A 23,325-nucleotide genomic window follows, 5' to 3' on the forward strand; every position below is an offset into this window, starting at 1 on the left:
CACTGATAAAATAAAGAATAAAAAGCTAAATAAACATCAGTAATATATGTTTAGTATCAGTCAAATGCTGACCATTAAAATAAAGAATAAAAAAATAGCTAAATAAACATCAGTATTACTGTTTAGTATCAGTAAAATACTGACTATTTTAATACTGCCAGTCAATTTGGGCCAGGATGTAAAACAAGAAGCATTTACACCTGCCGAGTCAAGAGATAAAACAGCAGCAGTAGTGTTACACCGTGATCTACTATACAAGTTCCGGGAAAACTTTCAACAGTGGAAAACCAGACTTTTAAGTATTACATTTTATAAATGCAATGGAACCAATTGTTTGGTTGAAGGGGGTACCAAACTGTGAATCCTGAACAAATCAGATTGATGAATACATGTTTACTCATTAGCTTCCCATTCCACAAGCAATGAAATAAGCTATGTGGTTAGCTAGTTAGCTATAGACTTGTACAGAGAGTGAAAGATGGACCAGCATTGCATCTCACCAACTAGGTAACAACATAGTGTGAAATAAACACTCAATAGACACAATCCACCATTGCCTGCTGAGATGCAAAAAGATGCTCTGATGTTTACCTTTCAATCTGCTACATTACATACTGCACTGACAAATTATAGCTGGCTAACATAACAAACAGATGTGATAAACATGAGGGACATGGTTTTTGATATTAGTTTTATTGAAAGGGGAAAATGATGGGGTCATTGTTTATTAACTTTCCAATATGTATTTCACAAGCTAGTTAACAACTTAACGAGAAGACAGTGCTCAAATCCGCACCGCTTAACTCTGCACTGTCTGCAGAGTCACCAATGACACCTATTCTAAAGCACTGTTTTCTGCATTATATGTTCTGAAAAAAATTTTCAAATCTGTGCAGATCAGTAAACATATACGCCAATACCAATATATCGGGGAAAGGATAATATCTGCCGATATAATCAGTCGGGCACTAGTCCCTATAACCTTCCTAATGATAAAAGGCAAACATCAATAAAACTTATATTAGGCCTATATACCATCTGCAAATATGCAGATATCTTGTTTAAAAAGAGGAACCTCACAAAAATCCAATGTTTTCTTCCCGTCAGGCTCTCATCTAATATATTCCTCTGAAATGCGTAATCTATCAGACAGAATCAAAAACTTCAGGATCAGGATTAAAATCATGACAGTCCGTCTGTGACAATCCATGTAGGCGATCCAGGCCGTATAAACTGTCAGGAGATCCACACGAGCGCTTGAGTGCAGCTTCAAGGCTGTGTCCAAAACCAAAATGCTGCCTCCTGAGGCTGTATAAGGAGGTACTATGAATATAAGGGACTTTTCAAACTGTTCGGAGATCAGTTTTTAAGAGTTCCATTCATTTAAAACATCTGTTAGTTAAGTCATTAACTGTTTAGGCAGCAAGGTAGCAAGTCAGCTACCTAAGTTTTTCGGATGCAGCCCAAGGTAAAAGTTCTTCACCTACGCTATGAGTAAATACATGTCTTATTCACTATGCACTGTATGTACAATTGGTTTGATTCAATATTTTTTTAGTAAATTCGATTGCTAACATGGACATGCCATCTGTGGTTGCTGGACTACTGTGTGTACTGTTATTTCCTTCCTAATATATGAACAATTTCTTCATGTGCAAATAAATTACTAAAATTGTATGACTTTTAAATAACAGTTTATTATTTTTTTTAGCAGTTATATGTTTATGTTATTTACTATAATAAATTGGTGTGCTATATCATACCACTAATCCACTTTATGTTAAAAAAGGCAGTAGTTGTATATTTTGTCTAGGTATGCACTATGTGCAGTGTAACTATATGACATTGCCTGCCTTACTGGCAATTTGGCAAAGATTGTTTTCTGCCAACGTGTGGCTTTTCCTTCTGGGTTCTTTTTGTTTCCATTCTGCTGATATCCCCTAAATAGGCGTAATGTTGTGTCAACGTAATGTAGCTGTTGTTCCAGCTCCAAATTCTAGTAGTGATATGGTTTGGCATATGTGCTGACCTTATTGAATAAAACATATTTTAGATCTTCATTCTGGATTGTTTAGTTTCAGAGAGTGATGTGCTGCATTTCTAAGCATGTATCATCTAACATCTGGGCCAGAAGATTGGTGCTGTATTATCATTCAGGTGAAAACATTCGACAAGCTGATTCATTGTTTTAGACAGAGCCTGAAAGGCCTTTATAGGCCTTTAGCTGAGAGGCCTGTATCCACTGCCTTAGACCTCTGACTTGTGTCGCACAGGTCAAACTGGAATTATGAGTCCACTGCTGACATCGTGCTTCCATGTGAGAAGACTGAAATAAACCAAGATTGAAGAGCACAAGTTCTTAAACTCTAGCCTAGACCACTGAAACTTTGAACCATGATGACGATTCTTTTTTTTAAAAATGTGTTGAGTAATTTATTTGTGTTGCCTTTGCAAAGTAAAAAAGCTTTTTCACATGTCAAAATACAGTGAAAATCAATATATATACCAGCTAGATATGTATTACATGCATATGGGATATACTGTATAATAGGGATTATCCACAGTAGGTTGTGATGGGCCATTTTAGGTGCAGGGCTGTTTTTTAGTCCCAGTACATCCCTGTGTATACACACACATCTCTAACTTGCTTATGCTTGATGGATGCGGCACTTCACTGAGTTACTTTTTCGGGAAGCCTTTTCTGTCTGCACATGAATTTTGCCGAAATTACAGAGTCTGGTAATGAGAAGTTATGCTAATGCTGTAAAATATAGGCTAGCCCTTCATGTCTGTGGTTGAACTCTGGATTAGTCTTACACATTGTTATGTAGAGTTGAGGCTTTTGCAGCCCTGAGACTTTCCTCTGTATTTTCAGCACTGACTGCAAAAAAAGCTCCATGTTTCTAGTTGGCTTCACAAGCCTCTGACATGCACAAAATTGCTGTTGTGGTTCATATGCATGCATCAAACCCCTTTTAATGTGTTTACTAATTGTGCTCTGCATATTTAAGGTGACCACAGACACTGTTCTATTTGTAAATGAGCAACAAACGTGTACTCACTGTCAACACATATCAAGTGGACGAAGCGTGTCAGCGAGAGATTCATTTAGCTGCTTCACATCGTTATGATATTTAATTGCACCTTTGATATAGAACTAGATACGCATACTTGAACTCTTTGGAACGCAGGCCGCACTGTCTGTTTTACAGTTCACGGCTTAAAAAAAGCAGCAAGGTTAATATGCTACATTGCAGTTATAAAGAGTTGTTTTATATATATTTTTTCCCATGACCTGAGGTGTTCTCTCAGACAACCCCTCTGAATTGACTATCTTAGGCAGGAATGGGAATCAAATGTAATTTAACGATTCCAGTTCCGGCTCTGATTGCTCTTTACGATTCTGGTGGATTACATTTTTTTGTTATTTAAGAAATATTTGGAAATAAGAAATTGAATTATTATTAAATGTACTGCCCTCAGTAGCCTGTGACCACATGATTAAATTATTTCATATATTAACAGAACATATTCTTGCAATATGTTGACTTTTTAATTAAGATATTGTATTCATTTATATATTTGTATAAAATACCACTAATTGCAACATAACTCATAAAATGTGTCTATCCGCACATTGTCATATCAACAACCATAAAGTAATTACACTCAATTATTGGTTTATTTCAATTCACACATGATGTATTAAATTACTTTTTAAGTTTTTGATTCACTAAAAAGAATTGGCTGATAAAAGTAATTTGTTCAGTAGGAAATGCTGTATGTTTTGTGGTGTAGATTCAAAGGAACTGGCTAATAAGAGTAATTCATTCGAGAACCTGACTGTACTGGTCGCACAAGAACTGGCTCATAAGAGTCATTAATTTGGGAATCAAACTTCATTGGTCACACTGTTTCCTGCTGCTGATTCAGTTGTGTTGCAGTGCTGCTGAGTGGTAGCAGGAAACAATGTCAGAGTATTTTAGAATGGTGTTTAGCATTGTTGGAAGAATGCACGTTTGAGAACCATTAAAAAAAAGAAAGAAAAAAGGAACCTGTTTGGTTTGTTCCCAACCCCAATCTTATAGCACATTTCCACCAACATGGTTTGGGGGAGCCCAAAAGCTTGCTGGTCTCCACGCAGGAACCGATTACCTCAGGGGGCGGAGGGTGGGATAATGTTTTGTCACCAGGTAAAGTTTTCCCAGATAACAACAGTAGCTACCATCTGCAGCAAGGAGTACTTCCTCGCTCTATAACAGGGGTGTGCAAACCTTTTCTACTGGGGGCCAGATGCAAAAAGAAATAGTGTCGGGGGCCTTAAAAAAATAAATAAAAAAAGGTTATTAGATGCAATGCAACAATTGCCACTATTGCATCATATTTATATTCCATGCTTAATATTATGCAAGTTTGAATCACATTTTTTTATCAATAAAGGATATTTCTCTCAACAAGAATAATAAGACTTAATAGCAATAGAATAGTGATGCCGGTTCAGAAATTAGGAGGCTCTGGGCAAAAATTCCCAAAAGTGACAAAATGCCCTAAAGTAAAAAATGTTGATGTAAAATAATGCCCTATAGAGTAACATTACATGTTATGACATAAAATAGGTTTTAATAAAATAAGTCAGTTTAACACAGTAAATGTTATATATTTAGAAAATGCCCTCATAAACATAAAAAATGCCCCTGAAAATTAAATTCAGTGGGCAATTATTGGCCCCTTTATCGAAAAGTTCATTTCTGACAGTGCAGTAATTTAACATTATACGAAATATTACAAAGCTATGTTCAATTCCTATTTGATATTGTGTTTTAACTTTAAAGTCCATGCACTGCAAAGCACATTGAGCTGCTTCTGAGCAGTATTGTCTAGATAAACGTTTAAACGCAAAGAGGAATTTGACGATAGATTTTAATTATTTTGAGTGATAAATGTCCCCCATTTATAACCTAATAATGCCCCCTCTACTAATTTGCTCTCAGCACTCCCTGGCATCCTTTGAACACCCCCTGGGGGGCAGTACCACCCCCATTGAGAACCCCTGAACTAGAGAGATTGCAAAGGAAAAAAATTGTCTATGAGGAGATCCTGCATGAAATGATGCATGCCAGCTTCAATCAGACAACTGACCAAATCATAAATAAATTGAAAACACTGGGAGTACATGGACCATAAGAAGGTCCTTAGCTAAAGTGAAAGTGGACAGAGCAATGATGATTTGTCTCGGACACCAACCAGCCTGCTATCTAACCGGGGCATTGGATTCAGTCAATCACACAAACACACAAGATAAACACCTAATCGCCTGTGTCCTCTGCAGCTGATCTCAGTAATTTATAATATTTGCCAACTTTGTTAGCTTTCCTTACACTGTTGTCATCTTATTTTGTGCATTGTTTTGTTCAGTAAGGGGATTTTTGACCAGCTACTTGCTAAATTCGGAAGATCGTGGCTATCTGTTCAGTTAAGTGGTGGGATATAATATACTACCAAATATAACCATCTACTACACCAATGTTTATAACGATTCCACTGTTACAGTTTACAGAATTTAGCAAGTTAAGTGATATTTCATAAAAAATTATGCAATTATATTAGCTGTTGTCTTGAGTGTAGATGTCATCTTAGGCAATCTTGTTGAGCAATGTAATAACGTTGGATTGCATTAATACATATGTTTAAATATGTCCTCAAAAACAAGAACAAAAGCTGTATTCAAACACTGTGATGTGCCGTGTTTGTTTGTGGGAAAGGTTAGGTAGTCACGTGAAACTACGACGTAGTCCATTATGTCACCGTTCGGTTCTCAAGTCAGTAGAAAAGATAGCCGGTTTATGATAGGCTCCAGATTGCCACGGCCATGAACCAGCAGAGCACAGGCTCGGCACGAGAACCATCGCCATTCCATCCTGTTTACCAGGAAAGCTAGACTTGTGATGCTGGTTGACCAGCGTGGACTTTCTGATGAAGCTTATCTTGTTTGTCTTGGTGGTTAAGCCAGTTAAGAAGCCTTGTGGCACCAACATCCAGAACTATATGCTATAAGCTATGCTGGTCTTTTCAGCTTGGAAAGAAAGTGCATATTTCAAAGTCGTCTAAAACGAAGTAGGCAGGCTACTATTCTGAATGAGAATTTGATTCTTTCCCACTACAGCTATACCCAAGCTAGGAGATGAATTTGAGGATGATGTTGTTTGTGTGGATTTGGAGAGCAATCCTTGTTCCCAGTGTACTCTTATTTTTAAGTAATCTCCAGCTCTGTGGTTGCTTGCCAGTGTTTGATTCTGTGGTTGGAAGAGGAAGGCCTGGCCTGGCTTTCCAGCCCCATGACAGGGTCACAGGGTCATTGGCTGGGCGGGGACCCATCAGTTGTAGTTCTAATCCAGGAGCTCTGTGCTCAGATTAGCAGTTCAACATGACCTGGAAAACTTTGCTTCAGCTCTAATCCTTTCACTACAGTATATTGAAGAGTTTGTGTATTTATCCCTGCCTATATAATCTGTTTATTCACAAAGATAGTTTAATACTGCATATTAGGGTGAATTCAGGAAATTCTCCCTACATGCATTCTGTGTATGTTGGTCTCTGAATGTGCTTGTGTGTAATGCCTGTCAGTAATAGATAGTTAACTATTTCCAGACTGATATCACATTGAAATTCGAAACAAAAGGCAGACTTTTCTTTAGCTAAAATTGGTCTGTGCTTACCAAAATGCCCTTGACCCTATCTGCTCCAGGGGAGCTGTTTCATGGCTGACTCTGTGCTCTGACCCCAGCTTAGTTGGGATATGCGAAAGCAACTGCATTTGAATCTTAATCTTAATCTCGTGTTGTTGGGCATATGGACATGTATGAGCTCCATTTTTGGGGTGCAATGCAAGTTGTTTTCAGCCCCCAAACCTATACCTAACCATTAGTTGAGTAAAAATCTAATATAAGAGGGAAAAAATACAATCTCAGATTTACGCTCGTTGCTGATTATGCGAACATGATTATCTGGTTTGAACGCATCATCTGAACACCGGTCCCCACTCTGCTGATACAAAATACCAAAATATATGATGAGAGATGCCACATGCACTGAAAATCTACAAGACTGTCAATTTCAGATTGATTTCAAATTATTTCCAACTTAATGCTTTTTCAAATTCTATCTAAAACTTAATCTGAAATTGTGCTTGTTTTACTTGATTCATGCATTAGTTATTTATTATTTTCCCTGTCATTTTTAAACATTGCATCAGTCACAAGGGTGATTAATGTGAAAAATTATGAGTGTGCATTTTCAAATGCAATCACTTCCCTATTAAAGGGGCTGATGTCATTCTAAAGATAGGCTGGCAAATCTCACACCATCACTCTGTGAGATTTACAAAACTCTTGGATGAAGGGCACAAAGAGAGAGATTGTGGAAGTGACAAAAGGAAGACCATTGGGTGACTGTTTCACAACAAATGCTAGCACATTACTTTTAAATTTGGGTCAAAATTTCTATATACTGTTGACAGTAATGCAAGGCACCTGGCAGTCAGCTCAGCAGTAGAGCGGAATGCTGTTAGCCGCTGCTGTCTGATTGATCGTATGCTACAGCTGACATGAAAGCCTGTGGAACAGACCCCACTGCTGGAACTCCACGTTGGAGACTGCATCCGTCTGATGCTTATTCGATTCCCACTCACTCCTGGCCGGGTGACTAATCTGAACTACCTGCACTGGGTTTCTTGCAGTTAAATATTTGGGTCAGCCTGAGAAAGATGGAGCACAGCTGGATACCGTGAAGAGGAGGAAAAAAGGGATTTTTTTTATTTCACCCCTCTAAATTATCCTGCCAAGTTCTTAGGAAGCAATCTACTTTCTGCCTCTTAAAGTTGTAAATACATTGGAACCCTCAAGCCAAGACAAGGGATTTTTGGCATGAGAACGAAGTGCAACATTTTGGTTTAAGTTTCTAACATAAGGGTCTTATAATAACATAATTGACTAAATAGTGTGAATAGCTAAATAGCCTATCAAGCACTTTAAAAGGAAGAGTTCGTCTTTAGATCTATGTCAGTTATTTTAAGTTAACAAAGCCTAAAGTTACAAAATGTTTCAGGATCAGTTCAGAGTCTGTCGGTACCTACAATTCTGCCTATCATCCACTTTTGTGTTCCACCAAAGAAAGAAAGTCTTAGGGGTTTGGAACAATAAAAAATAAAAAAAGTTTTTATCTCACAGTTGTGGCTATTTTGCGCAATTGCAAGAAATAAAGTCGCAATTGACTTGCAATATATATAGGAAATGTGAGTTTACTTAAAGCAATTGTGACTTAATATTTTGGAATTTACAGTTTATTTCTTGCAATTGCAACTTTACAGTGTATCTCGCAATTATGACTATATCTCACAAGTTTGACGTCATCATGTATCTTGCAATTATGATTTCAAATCTCACAACTGAAACTTTATTTCTGCAATTATGAGAAATAAAAAGAGGGAAAGATCAAAAAAGATCATTCTTACTAGAGAATTAACTTCTCTCACAATTAACTTTATTGCTCTCCATTTTTACATTATATCTTGAAATTGCAAGATATAAACTTGCTAATGTTTATATTTCGTAATTGCGGTTTTATTTCTCACAATTGCGACTTTATAAGCAATATCTGGCAATTATAACTTTATATCTCACAATTGCCACTTTTATTTTTAGCATTTATGAGATATAAATGGAGAAAAAAGGGTAATTCTGACTCGATCTTGCAATTTAGAATTTACGTATATCTCACAACTGTGATTTTATATCTCACAATTTATACAATATATTCTGAAATGGCGAGAAATAAATTGCAAAGTCATAATTATAAAAAACAAAGTCACAATTGTCAGATATAAGTTCAGAATTTCCTTCTTTTTTTTACCATGGCAGGAGCAAGACACCATAGTATGTTGCTTTCAGCAGGGCTGGACTGGGAAGAGAAATCGGCCCGGGATTTTACATGGCAACTGGCCCAAAACTTGTTTAGCGGTGGGGGGGGGGTGTCCTGTCCTTTTCTGCATTTCGAGTCGCCATTTTGTGGTCCGTTCTGCATATCGCGGTGTCTCATTTTTGCTTATCTCGGCCCATTCGACCCACCGCCCGCTCGGTTCTGCCGAAGGCCAGTTCGCCCTGATCGGACCAAAGGGTGACGGACCACCGAGAAAATGCCCATCAAAAACTTGTCAAGTCTTGTCTAATTATTGTAGAATGAGGTGTTATGATTGACATCGCGTGTTCTACCAAAAATGGCTCTATAACTGATTGCTAAGAGCTGAGAGACAGACAATCCTGTTCATGGGCCCTAAATATAGTTGAACTAACTTTGGCTTTCATGTCTGGATTTCCTGTCAGTGTCAGATCTGGGCTGTGTAATCTTGTGTAGCACTCTATCTTAAGGACATATTACAGCTGAAGTCAGAAGTTTACGTACACTTAGGTTGAAGTCATTAAAAATAATTTCCCCTTCTGTCACTCACTCGACGTTGTGTCGATGTAGTGACACTAGGGGTCTCTCTTGAGAGCCTCGGTTACCGCTTATCTTTGAGAAAAGGCCAATGAGAATTGCCGAACAGAATTTGAATGCCCCACCCCCGAACATACGGGTATAAAAGGAGCGAGGCGTACGTCTGTTCAGACATTCAAATCCACTGCTATTCCACTCACCTCTATCAAGAGCATATGCTGTTGGAGATACGGCGCAAATAAGCGGCTTTTCTCTTCTTTGCACCCCAGTGCAGACTACGCACCTGGGAACTTCGACAGCCACCTAAAAGAGTTTATTCTTTAAAAGAGTATATTTCTCTAAAAGAGCAAGCACTTGGACGTTGAACGTCTTTTTCAAGACACATCTTTTTCAAGATGCCTTTCCGTCCTGGTGTTATTCCTGGATGCGGTCATTACCTCTCCGCTTCAGACGGCCACGGGCGCTGCCTCATGTGTCTGGACAGAGAACACACTGAGGCAGTGTTTGTGGATTGTTCATGTTCTCATTGTGAGAACATGACCATGGCAACATTGCGGTCACGGCTTGCCATCTTCTGGGGGAAAGCCACTCCAGCCGCCGTCCGTGTCACTCCTTCTACCCACGGGTATAGGGCTGGTGTGGCTGGTGCTGGGGGCGATTTCGGGAGTTCAAAGGGTGCGGTTTCGCCGGGTAAATCACCTCGGACCACTCGTTCCCCAGCACGTTCATCTGCCTCCGTCCGTGTCCGAGACGAGACCGGCTCACATTACGGCCAGTCCGATGTCTCTTTCTCAACCCTCGAGCTGGTTGAGAGTTTGGCGGACTCCGATGCTGAGGACGCCCAGTCTGAGGCCAACGGCGAGCTGTTCGCAGTGCTTTCCCGGGCCGCCTCGAGTGTTGGGCTGGACTAGACGATGGGTTCTTGGGCACGGGGCGCTGCTCCCAGCCACGTCCCCCCACACACACACACATTTCCTTTCTTCCCGGAGGTGCACGATGAGTTGACGAAGTCGTGGAGGGCACCTTTTACTGCCCATATTCCTTGCTCGTCCACTCTCACTACCCTTGACTGCGGGGCGGTCCATGGATACACGCCACTGGACAGGCTGCCTCCACCCTGCATACCATGGCCCTCCTGCAAGTCCACCAGGTCAAGGAGCTAAGAGATCTCCTCTTGGGTAGTCATGATCCTGATGCACTGCAGGAACTGCCCTCGGTGACCAACCTCACCCTCCTGGCCACCAAGGTCACGGCGCATGCACTCGGACAGGCGATGGCCACACTTGTGGTCCAGGAACGTCATCTGTGGCTGAATCTGGTCGAGATGCGGGATCTCCTTGACGGCCTATTCGGCGACACCTTAGAGAACTTTTCCCAGCAATTCTCTGTGGTGAAAAAGCAGACGGAGGCCATCCAACATATCTTGCCCCGCCACGGCTCAAGATCCTGCACCCTGTCTGCTCGCAAAACCCGGTCCCCTCATGTGCTGAAGCTGATGTGTTGGTGGTATTTTGGTGCGATTGTTTTAAAATTGGCTTTGTTAATGTCCCCGGTAACAATGAACGTGGCCTCAGGGTGCGCGGTTTCCTGCTCACTTATGCTCCCATACAGTTCTTTGAGTGCCCGGTCTGTGTCGGCTTGTGGGTGGATGTACACAGCTGTGATAATGACCGCTGTGAATTCCCTCGGTAGCCAGAATGGTTGACACAGAAGCATGAGATATTCCAGATCAGGAGAGCAGAAAGACTCAGCTCATAAAATGTACGTTTCTCTGATCACACCATGATTTGTTGATTATAAAACATACACCACCACCTCTGCTTTTACCTGAGAGGTCTTTCGCTCTTTCCGCTCGGTGCACTCGATGGCCGAGTCTGGAATCTCCGTAGACATCCAGGTTTCTGTTAGGCAGATAAAGCAGCATTCCCTCATCTCTCATTGGAAAGAGATCCGCACACTCAACTCGCAGAGATTGTTGTCCAGAGACTGAACATTTGCCAGTAGTATACTGGGTAGCGGGGGTCGATTTGCGCAACGTCTTACTCTGATCAGTACGCCGGCTCCTTTTCCTTCTGCGTTTACATATTATATTGTCTCACTGACATAATTTTTTAAAATGGTACATGTCACAGAAATTTCTACAACACATACCCATATTACCACATGCCAACACATATTTACATGGGAATGATTGGCTGAAATAATGTTCAGCTCAGAATGAAAAGCTGACTTATTTCTTGCATTCTTTTCCTAAAATCCTATAAAGCTGAAGTGTGTAATTTTTTTTCAATTATAAAATAATTTATACTAGCGTAATTTGCAACTACTAAATAAGTAAGCCATATGTTGATTTTAGTAGTGTGGGTTTGGGGTAGGATCATCTTTATACATGACCAGTGGCAAATAGGGGTAGTGTTCGGGAAGCCTGTTTAAAAAATGTTTGATTATTTTTGGAATCTGTTTAATGGCGCTACAGATAAAAAATTAAAAAAAAATTGTAGTTCTCTTTACAGAGAGTAGTATTACATAGTATTTATCCCCTGTATCTATGAATTAAGTTGTTATTGAGCTATTATCTTTTTGAATCTGCACAGTTCTGCAAATTTTTCCCATCCAGAACAGATTTCTGTCTACAGGAATGTCTGCCCTACATAGTGTGGTGTTGAAGTTGTGGCAGACATACGATCAAAGTTGTTAGGAGGTGAAAAAGAGAGGTAATCCTGTTGCCACTTCCTCAGTGTTGCCTTGGTACAGATAGAAACAGAGACAGTTGCTTTATGAAAGCACACAATCAGTTTGATGCCATAAATTCTGGACTGGATTAATCATACACAGAGTTTTAATATTTCTTGCCAGAGTCAGGTTTAGACAAGATGCTCAGTGCAGGGAAGCATGAATTATGACGACTAATATAAATATGTTTGGCCCAAATTGTATCCCATGCTCAGTATTGAGACTTGACAAAGGAATTTGTTGATATAGTCTGGCCTACTTTCACACTACAGTGAAATTTCTAAATTTTCAATACAGTTTCAATACTTTAACAGGATTACCACAACAAGAACTAACATGATAACAAACACCGATAAATATTAATATAATTTTTAACAAATTCAATTAAAACACTCTCTTGTAATTAAGTGTTTATAAAATAGTTTTCCAATGAATTTTTCAAGTAAAGTCTAGTAAGTGTAGTAAACATTGTTTTCCAATGAATTATTCAAGTAAACATTCAGTATAATAAAGAAGCCTAAAACCCTGAAATTACCATACAAAATATTTAAATAACTTTACAGCTCAAGTAATACACAAGTTTTAACAGAATTAATAATTTAAGTGCTTTTACAAAAAAGGTGCATGTTTTCACACGTTATGAGGTAAGTTTTCACAATAGTAACCATGCCACCATTAAATAGCTTTGAGTAGGCTTTATTTCATTTCTGTTCACCGAACAACCACTCACTGGTACTCAAACCAGCCCATCTGGCACCAAAAATCATGCCACGGTCAAAATCACTGAGATCACATTTTCCCCCATGCTGATGGTTGATGAACATTATGTGAAGTTCCTGACCCATGTCTGCTTAATCTTATGCACTGCACTGCTGCCACATGATTGGCTGATTAGATAATCACATTGATGTTTGTTGGTGCCAGATGGGCTGGTTCGAGTATTTCTGTAACTGATGATCTGCTGGGATTTTCACACACAACAGTCTCTAGAATTTACTCAGAATGGTGCCAAAAACAAAAAAACATCCAGTGAGGGGCAGTTCTGTGGACGCAATTGCCTTGTTGATGAGAGAGGTCAACAGAAAATGGCCAGACTGTTTCGAGCTCACAAAGTCTACAGTAACTCTGATAACCACTCTGTACAATTGTGGTGAGAAGATTAACATCTCAGAATGCTCTTCTGAGATGCGGGTTGGCGCAGTTTTGGGGGCATGAGGGGGACCTACCCAATCTTAGGTAGGTGGTTTTAATGTTGTGGCTGATTGGTGTATGTGTGTGTGTGTGTGTGTGTGTGTGTATATATATATATATATATATATATATATATATATATATATATATATATATATATACTGGCAGCCAAAAGTTTGGAATAATGTACAGATTTTACTCTTATGGAAAGAAATGAATACTTTTATTCACCAAAGTGGCACTCAACTGATCACAATGTATCAGGACATTAATAATATGAAAAATTACTATTACAATTTAAAAAAAATTCATAACTTCTTAAACTACTTCAAAGTTTTCTCATCAAAAGATCCTCCATGTGCAGCAATGACAGCTTTGCAGATCGTTTTTCTGTTTCAAAAGTGTCTTTTTCTTTGCAGTTCTTCCCATAAGGCTGCACCCCTGAGTCTTCTCTTTACTGTTGTACATGAAACTAGTGTTGAGCAGGTTGTATTCAATGAAGCTGTCAGCTGAGGACATGTGAGGCGTCTATTTCTCAAACTAGAGACTTTGATGTACATATCCTCTTGTTTAGTTGCACATCTGACCTTCCACATCACGTTCTGTCTTTGTCAGAGCCAGCTGACCTTTGTCTTTGAAGAATGTAGTGTACAACTTGATATGAAATCTTTAGTTTTTTGTAAATTGTAAGCATTGTATAGCCTTCATTCAAAATAATGATTGACTGATGAGTTTCTAGAGAAAGCTGTTTCTTTTTTTGCCATTTTTGACCTAATATTGATCTTAAGACATGCCAGTCTATTGCATATTGTGGCAACTCAAAAACAAACACAAAGACAATGTTAAGCTTCATTTAATGAAATAAATAACTTTCAACTGTGTTTGATATAATGGCAAGTGATTTTCTAGTACCAAATTAGCAATTTTGCATGATTACTCAAGGAAAAGGTGTTGGAGTGAAGGTTGCTGGAAATGGGGCCTGTCTAGATTTGATCAAAAATGTTTTTTTTTTCAAATAGTGATGGTGCTGTTTTTTACATCAGTAATGTCCTTTGTACTTTGTGATCAGTTGAATGCCACTTTGGTGAATTAAATGACCATTTTTCTTTCTAAACACTATTCCAAACTTTTGGCTGCTAGTGTATATATATATATATATATATATATATATATGCACACACACACACACACACACACACACACACGCGTTGGGTTTCCATATTTTATGGGGACTTCCCATAGACATAATGGTTTTTATATGTTTATATTATGTACAAACTATATATTCTATCCCCTAACCCTACCCCTAAACTTAACCCTCACAGAAAACTTTCTGCATTTTTACATTTTCAAAAAACATAATTTTGTATGCCTTATAAGGTGTTTTCCTCATGGGGACCGACAAAATGTCCTCACAATGTCAAAAATTTCAGGTTTTACTATCCTTATGGGGACATTTGGTACCCACAAAGTGATAAATACACGCTCACACGCTCACACACACACACACACACACACACACACACACACACACACATTACTTACATACATACTTACATACTGTATATATATAAATAAACTAAGTAATATTCCTGTCAGCATCCTGCCATCTCTGTTTGGTCTTTTCTTACTCCTTATTGGCAGGATACTTACATCCTTATTCTTTGTTGTTTATTGTATTTTTTCTTTGTATTTTTGTCTCTCACATGTGCTTCTCTGCCCTGCCTATTTCATTTTTTTTTCTCATTCCCTATCCCCACCCCCTCGTTTCCCTGATTATTCTTTATATTGTCATTGTGTCTCTTCTCTTGTGCTGGATTCTTTTTCTTGGTTCCCTCGTTTGTCCTGTTTCCCAGTTTGAGGTTGGTTTGTCGTGCTTTCCCAGTTTGTTTTGTTTTTTGATCTTGTGCTTTCTGTTTGTTTTATTAGTTGTTAGTTTTTGCATTGTCTTATTTTCTTATTTTGTTTTGCTCTACCCTCTAATTATTTTTTTTTTTAATGCCCTGTTGCTTTGTCTGGGCATTTTTTTTCTTCTTCAATAACATTTTTAGAATTTAATACTGCCTGCTCTTGGGTTCTCTGAACATTTCCTGACAATTCCGGGTACAAAAGTACTTGTGGCGTAGTGTGATTACCACAAAAAGTCATTTTGACTCATCCCTCCTTTACTTTAAAAATGGAAGTTAATTGGGCCAATTTTTGGAGGGATTTAAGGCAGAAATGTGAAGCTTATAAGTTTATAAATGCAATTTTTTTTATAATAGCAATATTAATTTTTTTTATTATTATTATTTGAGCCCTAAAGTTGTTTATATTGTCATTTTTACTGTTGCTTTAAAGTTTTAAGGTTTACAGCATTATGTCGTCAGCAGCAATTTGTAAAATTGCATTTTTACAAAAAGTAAGCATTTTTTAATCACACTAAAATCACTTTAACAGGCATATTGTTTACGTCTTTTAGCTATACTTTTGAAACAGTGAGTATTTTAACTTTCGCCCAATTCACTTCCATTTTAAGTGCGTCACTGTAAACCAAATATTTTCTCTATTTTTTTTTTAAAGAAAAGGAGGGAAAAGTCTAAATTAATAATTGTGGTAATCAACATTATGCCACAAATGCTGTCAATTGAACTTAGTTTGTATTGAAACCGGAATATTACTTTAAGAGCAGTGGGTGGTTTTCTCTTTTTGATCTTCTTGTCAATATTTCTTTTTAATTATTTTCAGCAAAATAGACAATGACAGGTATTAGGCTGTATTTATAATGCAAGGCACACAGTACAGATTCTGTATTTTGACACATCTGATTTTATTGTAACTTCTGTTTATTGTTTATATTAAAACATTACCAAGATGGGCATTTTGACCAAGATATTTAACCATTTTCACTTGTAGGTGCATCATAACGAACACTCTTCACAAATACAAGCACGTTTGAAAGCAGCCATCTGTTGATACTGCCGATACTAATATAGAAAGACTTTTCACAACTATTCCAGCAGGTGTTTTCATAGCGATGCAAAACAAAACAGCATTAAGGATTCCAAAGATCTTAGAGATGGGAGACTTTGAGTAAAAACCCCTTTGGTATTTCAGACAAGCTGGCAAAAGCAAACTCCACATGGTACCCTTGAATGAAGGATATTCTTACCTGTCCCTGGGGCTGGATTTGGCTCGGTAAACCAGGCAGGGGTTTAAAGGCCTGACATGGGACTGTGAGAGTCTAGGCTTGGAACAGGGAGTGCGTGAAATTAGCATGTTTGGAGTCGTGAGTGACCCTGTTCACTCGTTGATTGACAGACCAAACCACTACTCAGTAACAGCCCCCAGGGAGGTTTAAATACCATCACTGGGCTGTAATTAAGTGTCAATAAACAGGCAGGCCTCCAACAGAGTGGCCCTATGAAGACTGAGGCCGATCTGTAAAAGGTGTGGATGGGCGTCTTACAACACTTCTGTAAAGGAGGATAAATCTGATAATCTGCACAGGTGGTGTGCACGCAATCTTGAATGCTTTGAAGCAATTAAAGTTGTGACAGTTAAACTTGTAAATACCTGAAGTTCTTTTGATGCCTCGGGGCTGAAAGAGAAATTAATCCAGTGTTGTTTGAAATTATGTCCTGGCAAAATATGCACAAGTATTTTTTCTTCTTTGCTTACAGCATCTTAAACAGTATTAACAAGACAGCATAATTGCTTTAAGAATGTTTAAGCTTTAATGACACCCAGTGCTTTACAGTATTTGTGTCAAATAATTATTATTGAGGTGAAATATGTATTAGACCATGAATAGACCGCTTTTAGTGTTCTATGTCACTGTTTATGAAGCAATGCGATGTTATGATCATTTTGATGGAATAAAAATGAGGTGCATTCCTGTAAAGCACATAGCTGACATGTCAAGGCTCAACATAAGATCACCCTGATGTCATGCATATCAAATGCCTCAGTATCTCTATTTATGTTTTACTTGAAATTGTATTGTTATTATTGCATAAAATCATGAATATTTAAGGTATATTTCACCTAAAATCGAATTTTTGTCATTATATGCTCATGTTGTTTCAAACCTGTATGCTGGTATATCTTTGAAGACTCTTTATGTAGCTGTAGTCCATATAAAGACAGATCATAGTGACCATGAGCTGTGAAGTTCCAAAACGAACAAAAAAGCATGATAAACAGAATAAAAGTTGTCTGTACAACTTGTGCGCCATATTCCAAGTAGTTTGAAGAAATATGATGGCTTTGTGTGATATTTGATATAAGAGTGATTAATGACTTGATTTTCAGACTGTTCAAATAATGATGACAGAATACAAATTTTTGGGGTGAACTTCTCCTTTAACATAATCATACATTTCAAGGTGTATGGAGAAGGACTATACTTTGATTCATTGTGCATATGGATATTTCTTGTAATTATTATAATTTTTTTTCATTTTGTCCCTCTCAGCTCGATGACTGTGCTTTACAGTTGTCTCATAATGGCAGTTATCTGGACCTGGAATCCACCTTGGCCGAGCAGAGAGATGAACGTGAAGGCTTTCAGGAGGATGGAGGGTAAGCAATTTTTATTTATCCTAATAATTTATACTATATTCCTGGAATGTGCAGAGGGGGTGTCTCTTGGGGCTCGAGCCCCTACCCTTTTGCTGAGGTGCCACTCCTACGTAGCGGTTGCATAGTGCAATTGTGCAAATGCCGCTCAAAATGAAAGCTTGCAATAATGTTTTTTTTTACACGTAATAATAGTATGTCAATTATGTAATTTAATAATCCATTATAATGACTATAATGATACCCAATGTGTTACAGAGGTCTCTATATTCAATGTGCTACTCAGTCTCTGAATACACACACACACACACACACACACACTCTCGCAACAGAAGCGTGAATGAGGTAACAAACATGTACTTTAAGTTAAGAAAGTTTAGTTGAGATTTCTGCCTTATTGGTCATAATTATATGCATCTAAATAAGCTCAGAAAGTTATTTGTTGTTCTTTCCCCCCCTATAATTATATATTATGCATATTGTGGAATTTTGGAGAATACACTTTGAAAGGTGATACTCTACTGTGCCTTGACACGTGATCAATAATTGTCCTTTTACATGTTACACACCATTACGTTTTTAATTCCGTGAGCCTGCATGGCCTAAAGATCAGACTTATCTGCATGTACAGAAGACAGATTTCATTTATTTTTCAATTATTGTTTCATGGTTATTGGTAAATGTCTTCGTGATGATATGCCTTTTACACTAATCAGCGGTCTACTTACCGCCTGTTTGTGATAGTTTGTGTTGTGTTTTGATAAAGTCAGACATGACTTTAACCTTTATGCATATTAGTTCAATAATTAACGCAACAACAGAATTATGAACAAACCTCCTTGTACTCCATAAATACAAATAATGTTCAGAATAGATTTTTAATCTTCCTGGAGTTGTGCCGCCTTCTGTTCAATACAATGCAATACACATTTATTTCTTATCAACAATTACGTTTTTGAACCAGTGAATGGTATGTAACCCAGGTTTATTTATTTATTTGTATATTTCCTTCATAAGGGCAAATTATCTCACCATTTATATTTTCATCTTTGGCATATTTTGGAAAAAAATTATGAATACAAAATAATTTTATCCAATTCTATGGCATCACACGTCATCCTAATAATACATGTGACTACACAACAACGCAAGCCTTTACATTCAGGCATCTGTGTAATGTTTAATTTTTGTTGCCCTATACTTCTTAATTCTATTAAGCGTAAACTAGTTTGCAATAATAGAAATTGATATGACCTGAAAGACTACAGCAACCATTTCTCCCGGTCTCCATCCATTGACATTGAACAATTCTTTCTTTGCTTCTGGAACAGAATTGCAATGGAAAAATGACTTGCTCATCCTTCCATTGAATGGAAACAAGATAAAAGAACATCCATGTTAAAAAAGCCTAAGCTGGTTTAAGCTGGTCTCCCAGCCTGGCCAAGTTGGTGCTCAGCAGGTGTAGCTGCCCGGCATCAGCCTGACCAAATAAAACATGCCCAAACCCCATCTAAAATGAGCCAACTTACAAGCCTGACTAGTTAAGGGAGACCAGTTAAGACCATCTAACCAATGTTTTTTTTGTTGTTGTTGGAACTTGGCACAACTGAAAATGGTGCTGGCTTGATTCTCAATTGCCTCATCATCTTGATATTTGCTGTACATTCGAATATGTATTTATGTCTTTTTCCAATGGAGCCAACTGTAAGCACAATCTTGTCACTTGCATTCTCTTGAGAATCCATTAAACATTCCATCTAAAGTAGAGGTCAACCGATAGTGGGTTTTACCGATACAATAACTAAGATGAGATAACCGATTAATCAACCGATAGTTTTTAAAATTGATAGAATGAAAAAATAACACACAAAATAATATAGTGCTGAATTTTATTACAAAAATAAACAGTACAGACCGAACCACGAAAATGTGTACTTTTTAAATAAAATAAATATATAAATAAACGAATAATACAATTTTAAAGTCAGTTGATTTTTAAAATAACGTTGTTTCCTTGGTCCACAAGAGTGCGCAATAAATACATAAACCATTCAGCACCGTTATATTATATCATAGAACATTCCTATCTTTGCTGTTATCTGCATTTAATTTTCAACTAATGTGCATAAATAAAACGTTTTAGTCGGTCCATATTCTCAAATGTTAATTCAAAAGTAAATGAGGGAGGAAAGCGCTTCAATAGACAGTTCACATGGTGTTACACTTGCACTGATTCATACTCCAGACTCAAGCTTCATAATAACAGCGAAATACCACATTGCTTTTTTATTCAGTACAGTTGTATGTAGAGTAGCAATATTCATAGATAGCAGTGGTATTCGGGTAAACTCGGTGGTGAAGTGGCTCAGACTGAGCCCAGGCCAAGGGCTGTTCAAACAGATGGAACACAACAGACTGGAACCGAACGCGATGAATCTCGAGACACATATTTACAAGTTGAACATCTTTTCTGACAAAGCATTTAAACAACTCATTGCTTAATCTGAGAAATAAGTATAAGAGAGCTAGATGCAATGGCCAAAGACCTCCACCAACTGTAAGGGGCTGTTAACACCAAAAGCTTTTGCCACAATACATTTGTTTGTCTTTGTAAACGCACGCTAGACAAACGTTTTTGTTTCCCTTTGTTTTTGTTGATTCAGCATCAGCATTTTCTTGATAGCCTTTTTTAGCACAAGCATGTGACCGATCTGAAGTATTACAGTGAGGATAATTATTTTTATTGAAATCAGATGCGTTTCTGATTTGTTTATACGCTTCTCTCGGCTTCTCACATCTCTAGCTTTAAATATGCAACTTAGTTTGTTAACAAATGCATATACATGACCAGCTGGATATAAATTAAATCAAATAGATGGTAATAGATGGTAACAATTGTGACATTTAAACATTTGGGTAGGACTTTTTATCACATTGTTCTAACCGCTTGAGGATATTTTTAATGTTAGCGTCCTCTCAGCCTTGTCGGCAAACATACTGCTGTTCTCTGCTAATGCAGCATCTAGTCAACAAATTAATTACTTTATAATGATATGACAATGTGTACTGTAGTGTACTATATACATACCTTTTCATTGTTGATGTTTTAACTCTGCATCTGAAGTGTTCCTCTCCATGCAGAGTGAAGTCTCACGTGTCAAAACAAACACCACAAGACATCAGTGAAGTGATTTAGCCTCTAGAGGCCGCTTTCATATTGTATAATGACAGCTGGCCCTTCCCAGTCGCTCTAGCACCGGATGCAATGGGGAAAAACTATCGGTGTGGATAACCGATAGTTCCAGATATCTGTTATCTGTACCGATTAATCAGCAAATCTGATATATCAGTTGACCTCTAATCTAAAGCTGTCAGAAAGACCTTAAAATCTCTTAAAAGAAGTTATTTTACCTTTTGCACATACCACAGACTTTCTATGACAACCCTCTTTTCCTCTAGCCCTTAAAATACCTGGCTGGCTGGCTGGCTGGCTGGCTGGCAAGGCCACAGATGAGTCACCCTGAGGCCTTAGGAAAGCTGGCAAGGTTCAGACTTAATTGTCTTGGTGAGCAGTCTCCAAGATTAGATGCTTCTCTTAAAACTTAATCACGGTTTTAAAAGCTATTTAACCCCTAGATCACAGTTTTATATCAATGGCATCAGTGAAAAGAGTAAACACGTAAACATAAAAGCTTTCCTTTGATCTCAATGAATGACTTTTGACTTGCACTTTTTTAAGACGCACACAGTTATCTTAGCACCCAGCGAGTTGACATAAGCTGCAGAAGCTGCCAAATTCCAGTGATTGAAGGCTAACTCTTGGCATGTGAGGCCACTATTGGACAACACCACAAATATTTAGGGATGTTTGTGTAAGTGGGAAGGCAGGTCCAATTACCATTTTATTTCCACTGGATTGGGCTCAAAGTGTCTCACTGATACAGTTCAAGAAGACACGGTGACAGAATGGATGTCTTTTTTTAAAGTTAAAAGCTTAATTGGTAACACCTTACAATAAGGTCCTAGTCGTTAATATTAGTAATAGTTCTGAGACTCGTTGAATGTACAAGAACAGCAGTACAACTGGTTGAGCGAAGGAGGGCCTCTTCTTTGCACTTTGAGAGAGTAAAAGTAGTGCCAACTGGCATGCTGTTTTTCTCTTTGGTCTCTTTTCATGCCCCCCTCTCTCCCAGGAGGCTATCAAGGGTGAGCATTATTAGACCCATGCAGAGTGTCTGAGTGGGCTTTGGATTACTGGAATGGAGGACTACATTACTGTTAATAACAGGGTAATTCAGCTCTGTGGGCTTTTATGGCTTGGATGGGCTGGAGTTCACAGCCCCCACCATTTACTGCAGTTGTGCTTTATTACTGGATCTAAAAACCTTGGACGGAGTACGTCACTAAAACCGAACCCATTTCACCTTCGTCTTCAATGTTTTGCGGTTTTCTATCTCGCTTACATTTCATCAAATGCTAAAAACGCAAAAATGCATTTGCTCTGAATGATTTGAGATCACTTTGCTGATGCTTTATATTTGCTACTTTATGTTTTTACTGTTTACTTTAAATATGGAATTCATTCTCAGGCTCTTCTTAGTTCTCAAAGTATGCCCCTCCCCCCTTCAGTTGTTCTAGAACTTATATGAAGTGTTCATAGCACTGATAATATGTGTCACAAAGAAAGCAATGGTGCTGTCTGGTGCTGTGATATGGCACTTTCCACAAATACTTCCCCTTAAATTGGTGATTTAGGTATTTATCGACTGTATCCAACAAATAAAAACATACAACATAGTTTTGACTCAATCTGTTAAATTGATGTACATTTATTTGCTGTATTTTTTTTAAGTATTATTAAATTAGTTTTAAATACCAAAAGGTTTCAATAAGAAAAAAATTAATATTAAAAGTAAACATTTATATAAAAAATATAAAATTATAAATGCATTTTTATAAATTTTGTCTGCTTACTACTGATGTTTATTTCAAGGGTTTAAACTGTGATTTAAATGTATATCCCAAATTTTGGTAATTGGGTAATCTGATATAAAACAGAAAATGAAATAGCTCATACTGGATATTATTTAGTATATCCTCCTTTCATAGCTTTCTGGCCCTACTTTGTGTTCTATTCATGAAAAGTGCAACAGTATGAAAAGTGCGAGGCTTGTTTGGACATAAAAATATGTTTTAATAAAAAAAAATATTTGATAGCTATTTGTGTTGCTTCTTCATGTTTTTGAGGTTTTCTTTTGAATGCTGATAATCAGACCGAAGATCTTAATTTGGAATTGGAAGGTCTGGGATTCCTTTGGTACAATCAGCAATGGGTACAGATTACAAATTGTA

The 23,325-nt window shown here is 37.8% G+C and overlaps 1 protein-coding gene across 1 annotated transcript in view; it reads left to right on the plus strand.

The window, feature by feature from the left end:
* The window catches only part of LOC127658133 (FH1/FH2 domain-containing protein 3-like), a 261,461-nt gene that overhangs the window by 5,944 nt on the left and 232,192 nt on the right, over window positions 1-23,325 (plus strand). Inside the window, 1 exon segment of the mRNA XM_052147251.1 lies at window positions 17,870-17,976. Coding sequence (XP_052003211.1) covers window positions 17,870-17,976 — 107 coding nt within the window.

Source organism: Xyrauchen texanus, chromosome 17, assembly GCF_025860055.1.
Source record: "Xyrauchen texanus isolate HMW12.3.18 chromosome 17, RBS_HiC_50CHRs, whole genome shotgun sequence".
Classification (NCBI taxonomy): Eukaryota; Metazoa; Chordata; class Actinopteri; order Cypriniformes; family Catostomidae; genus Xyrauchen; species Xyrauchen texanus.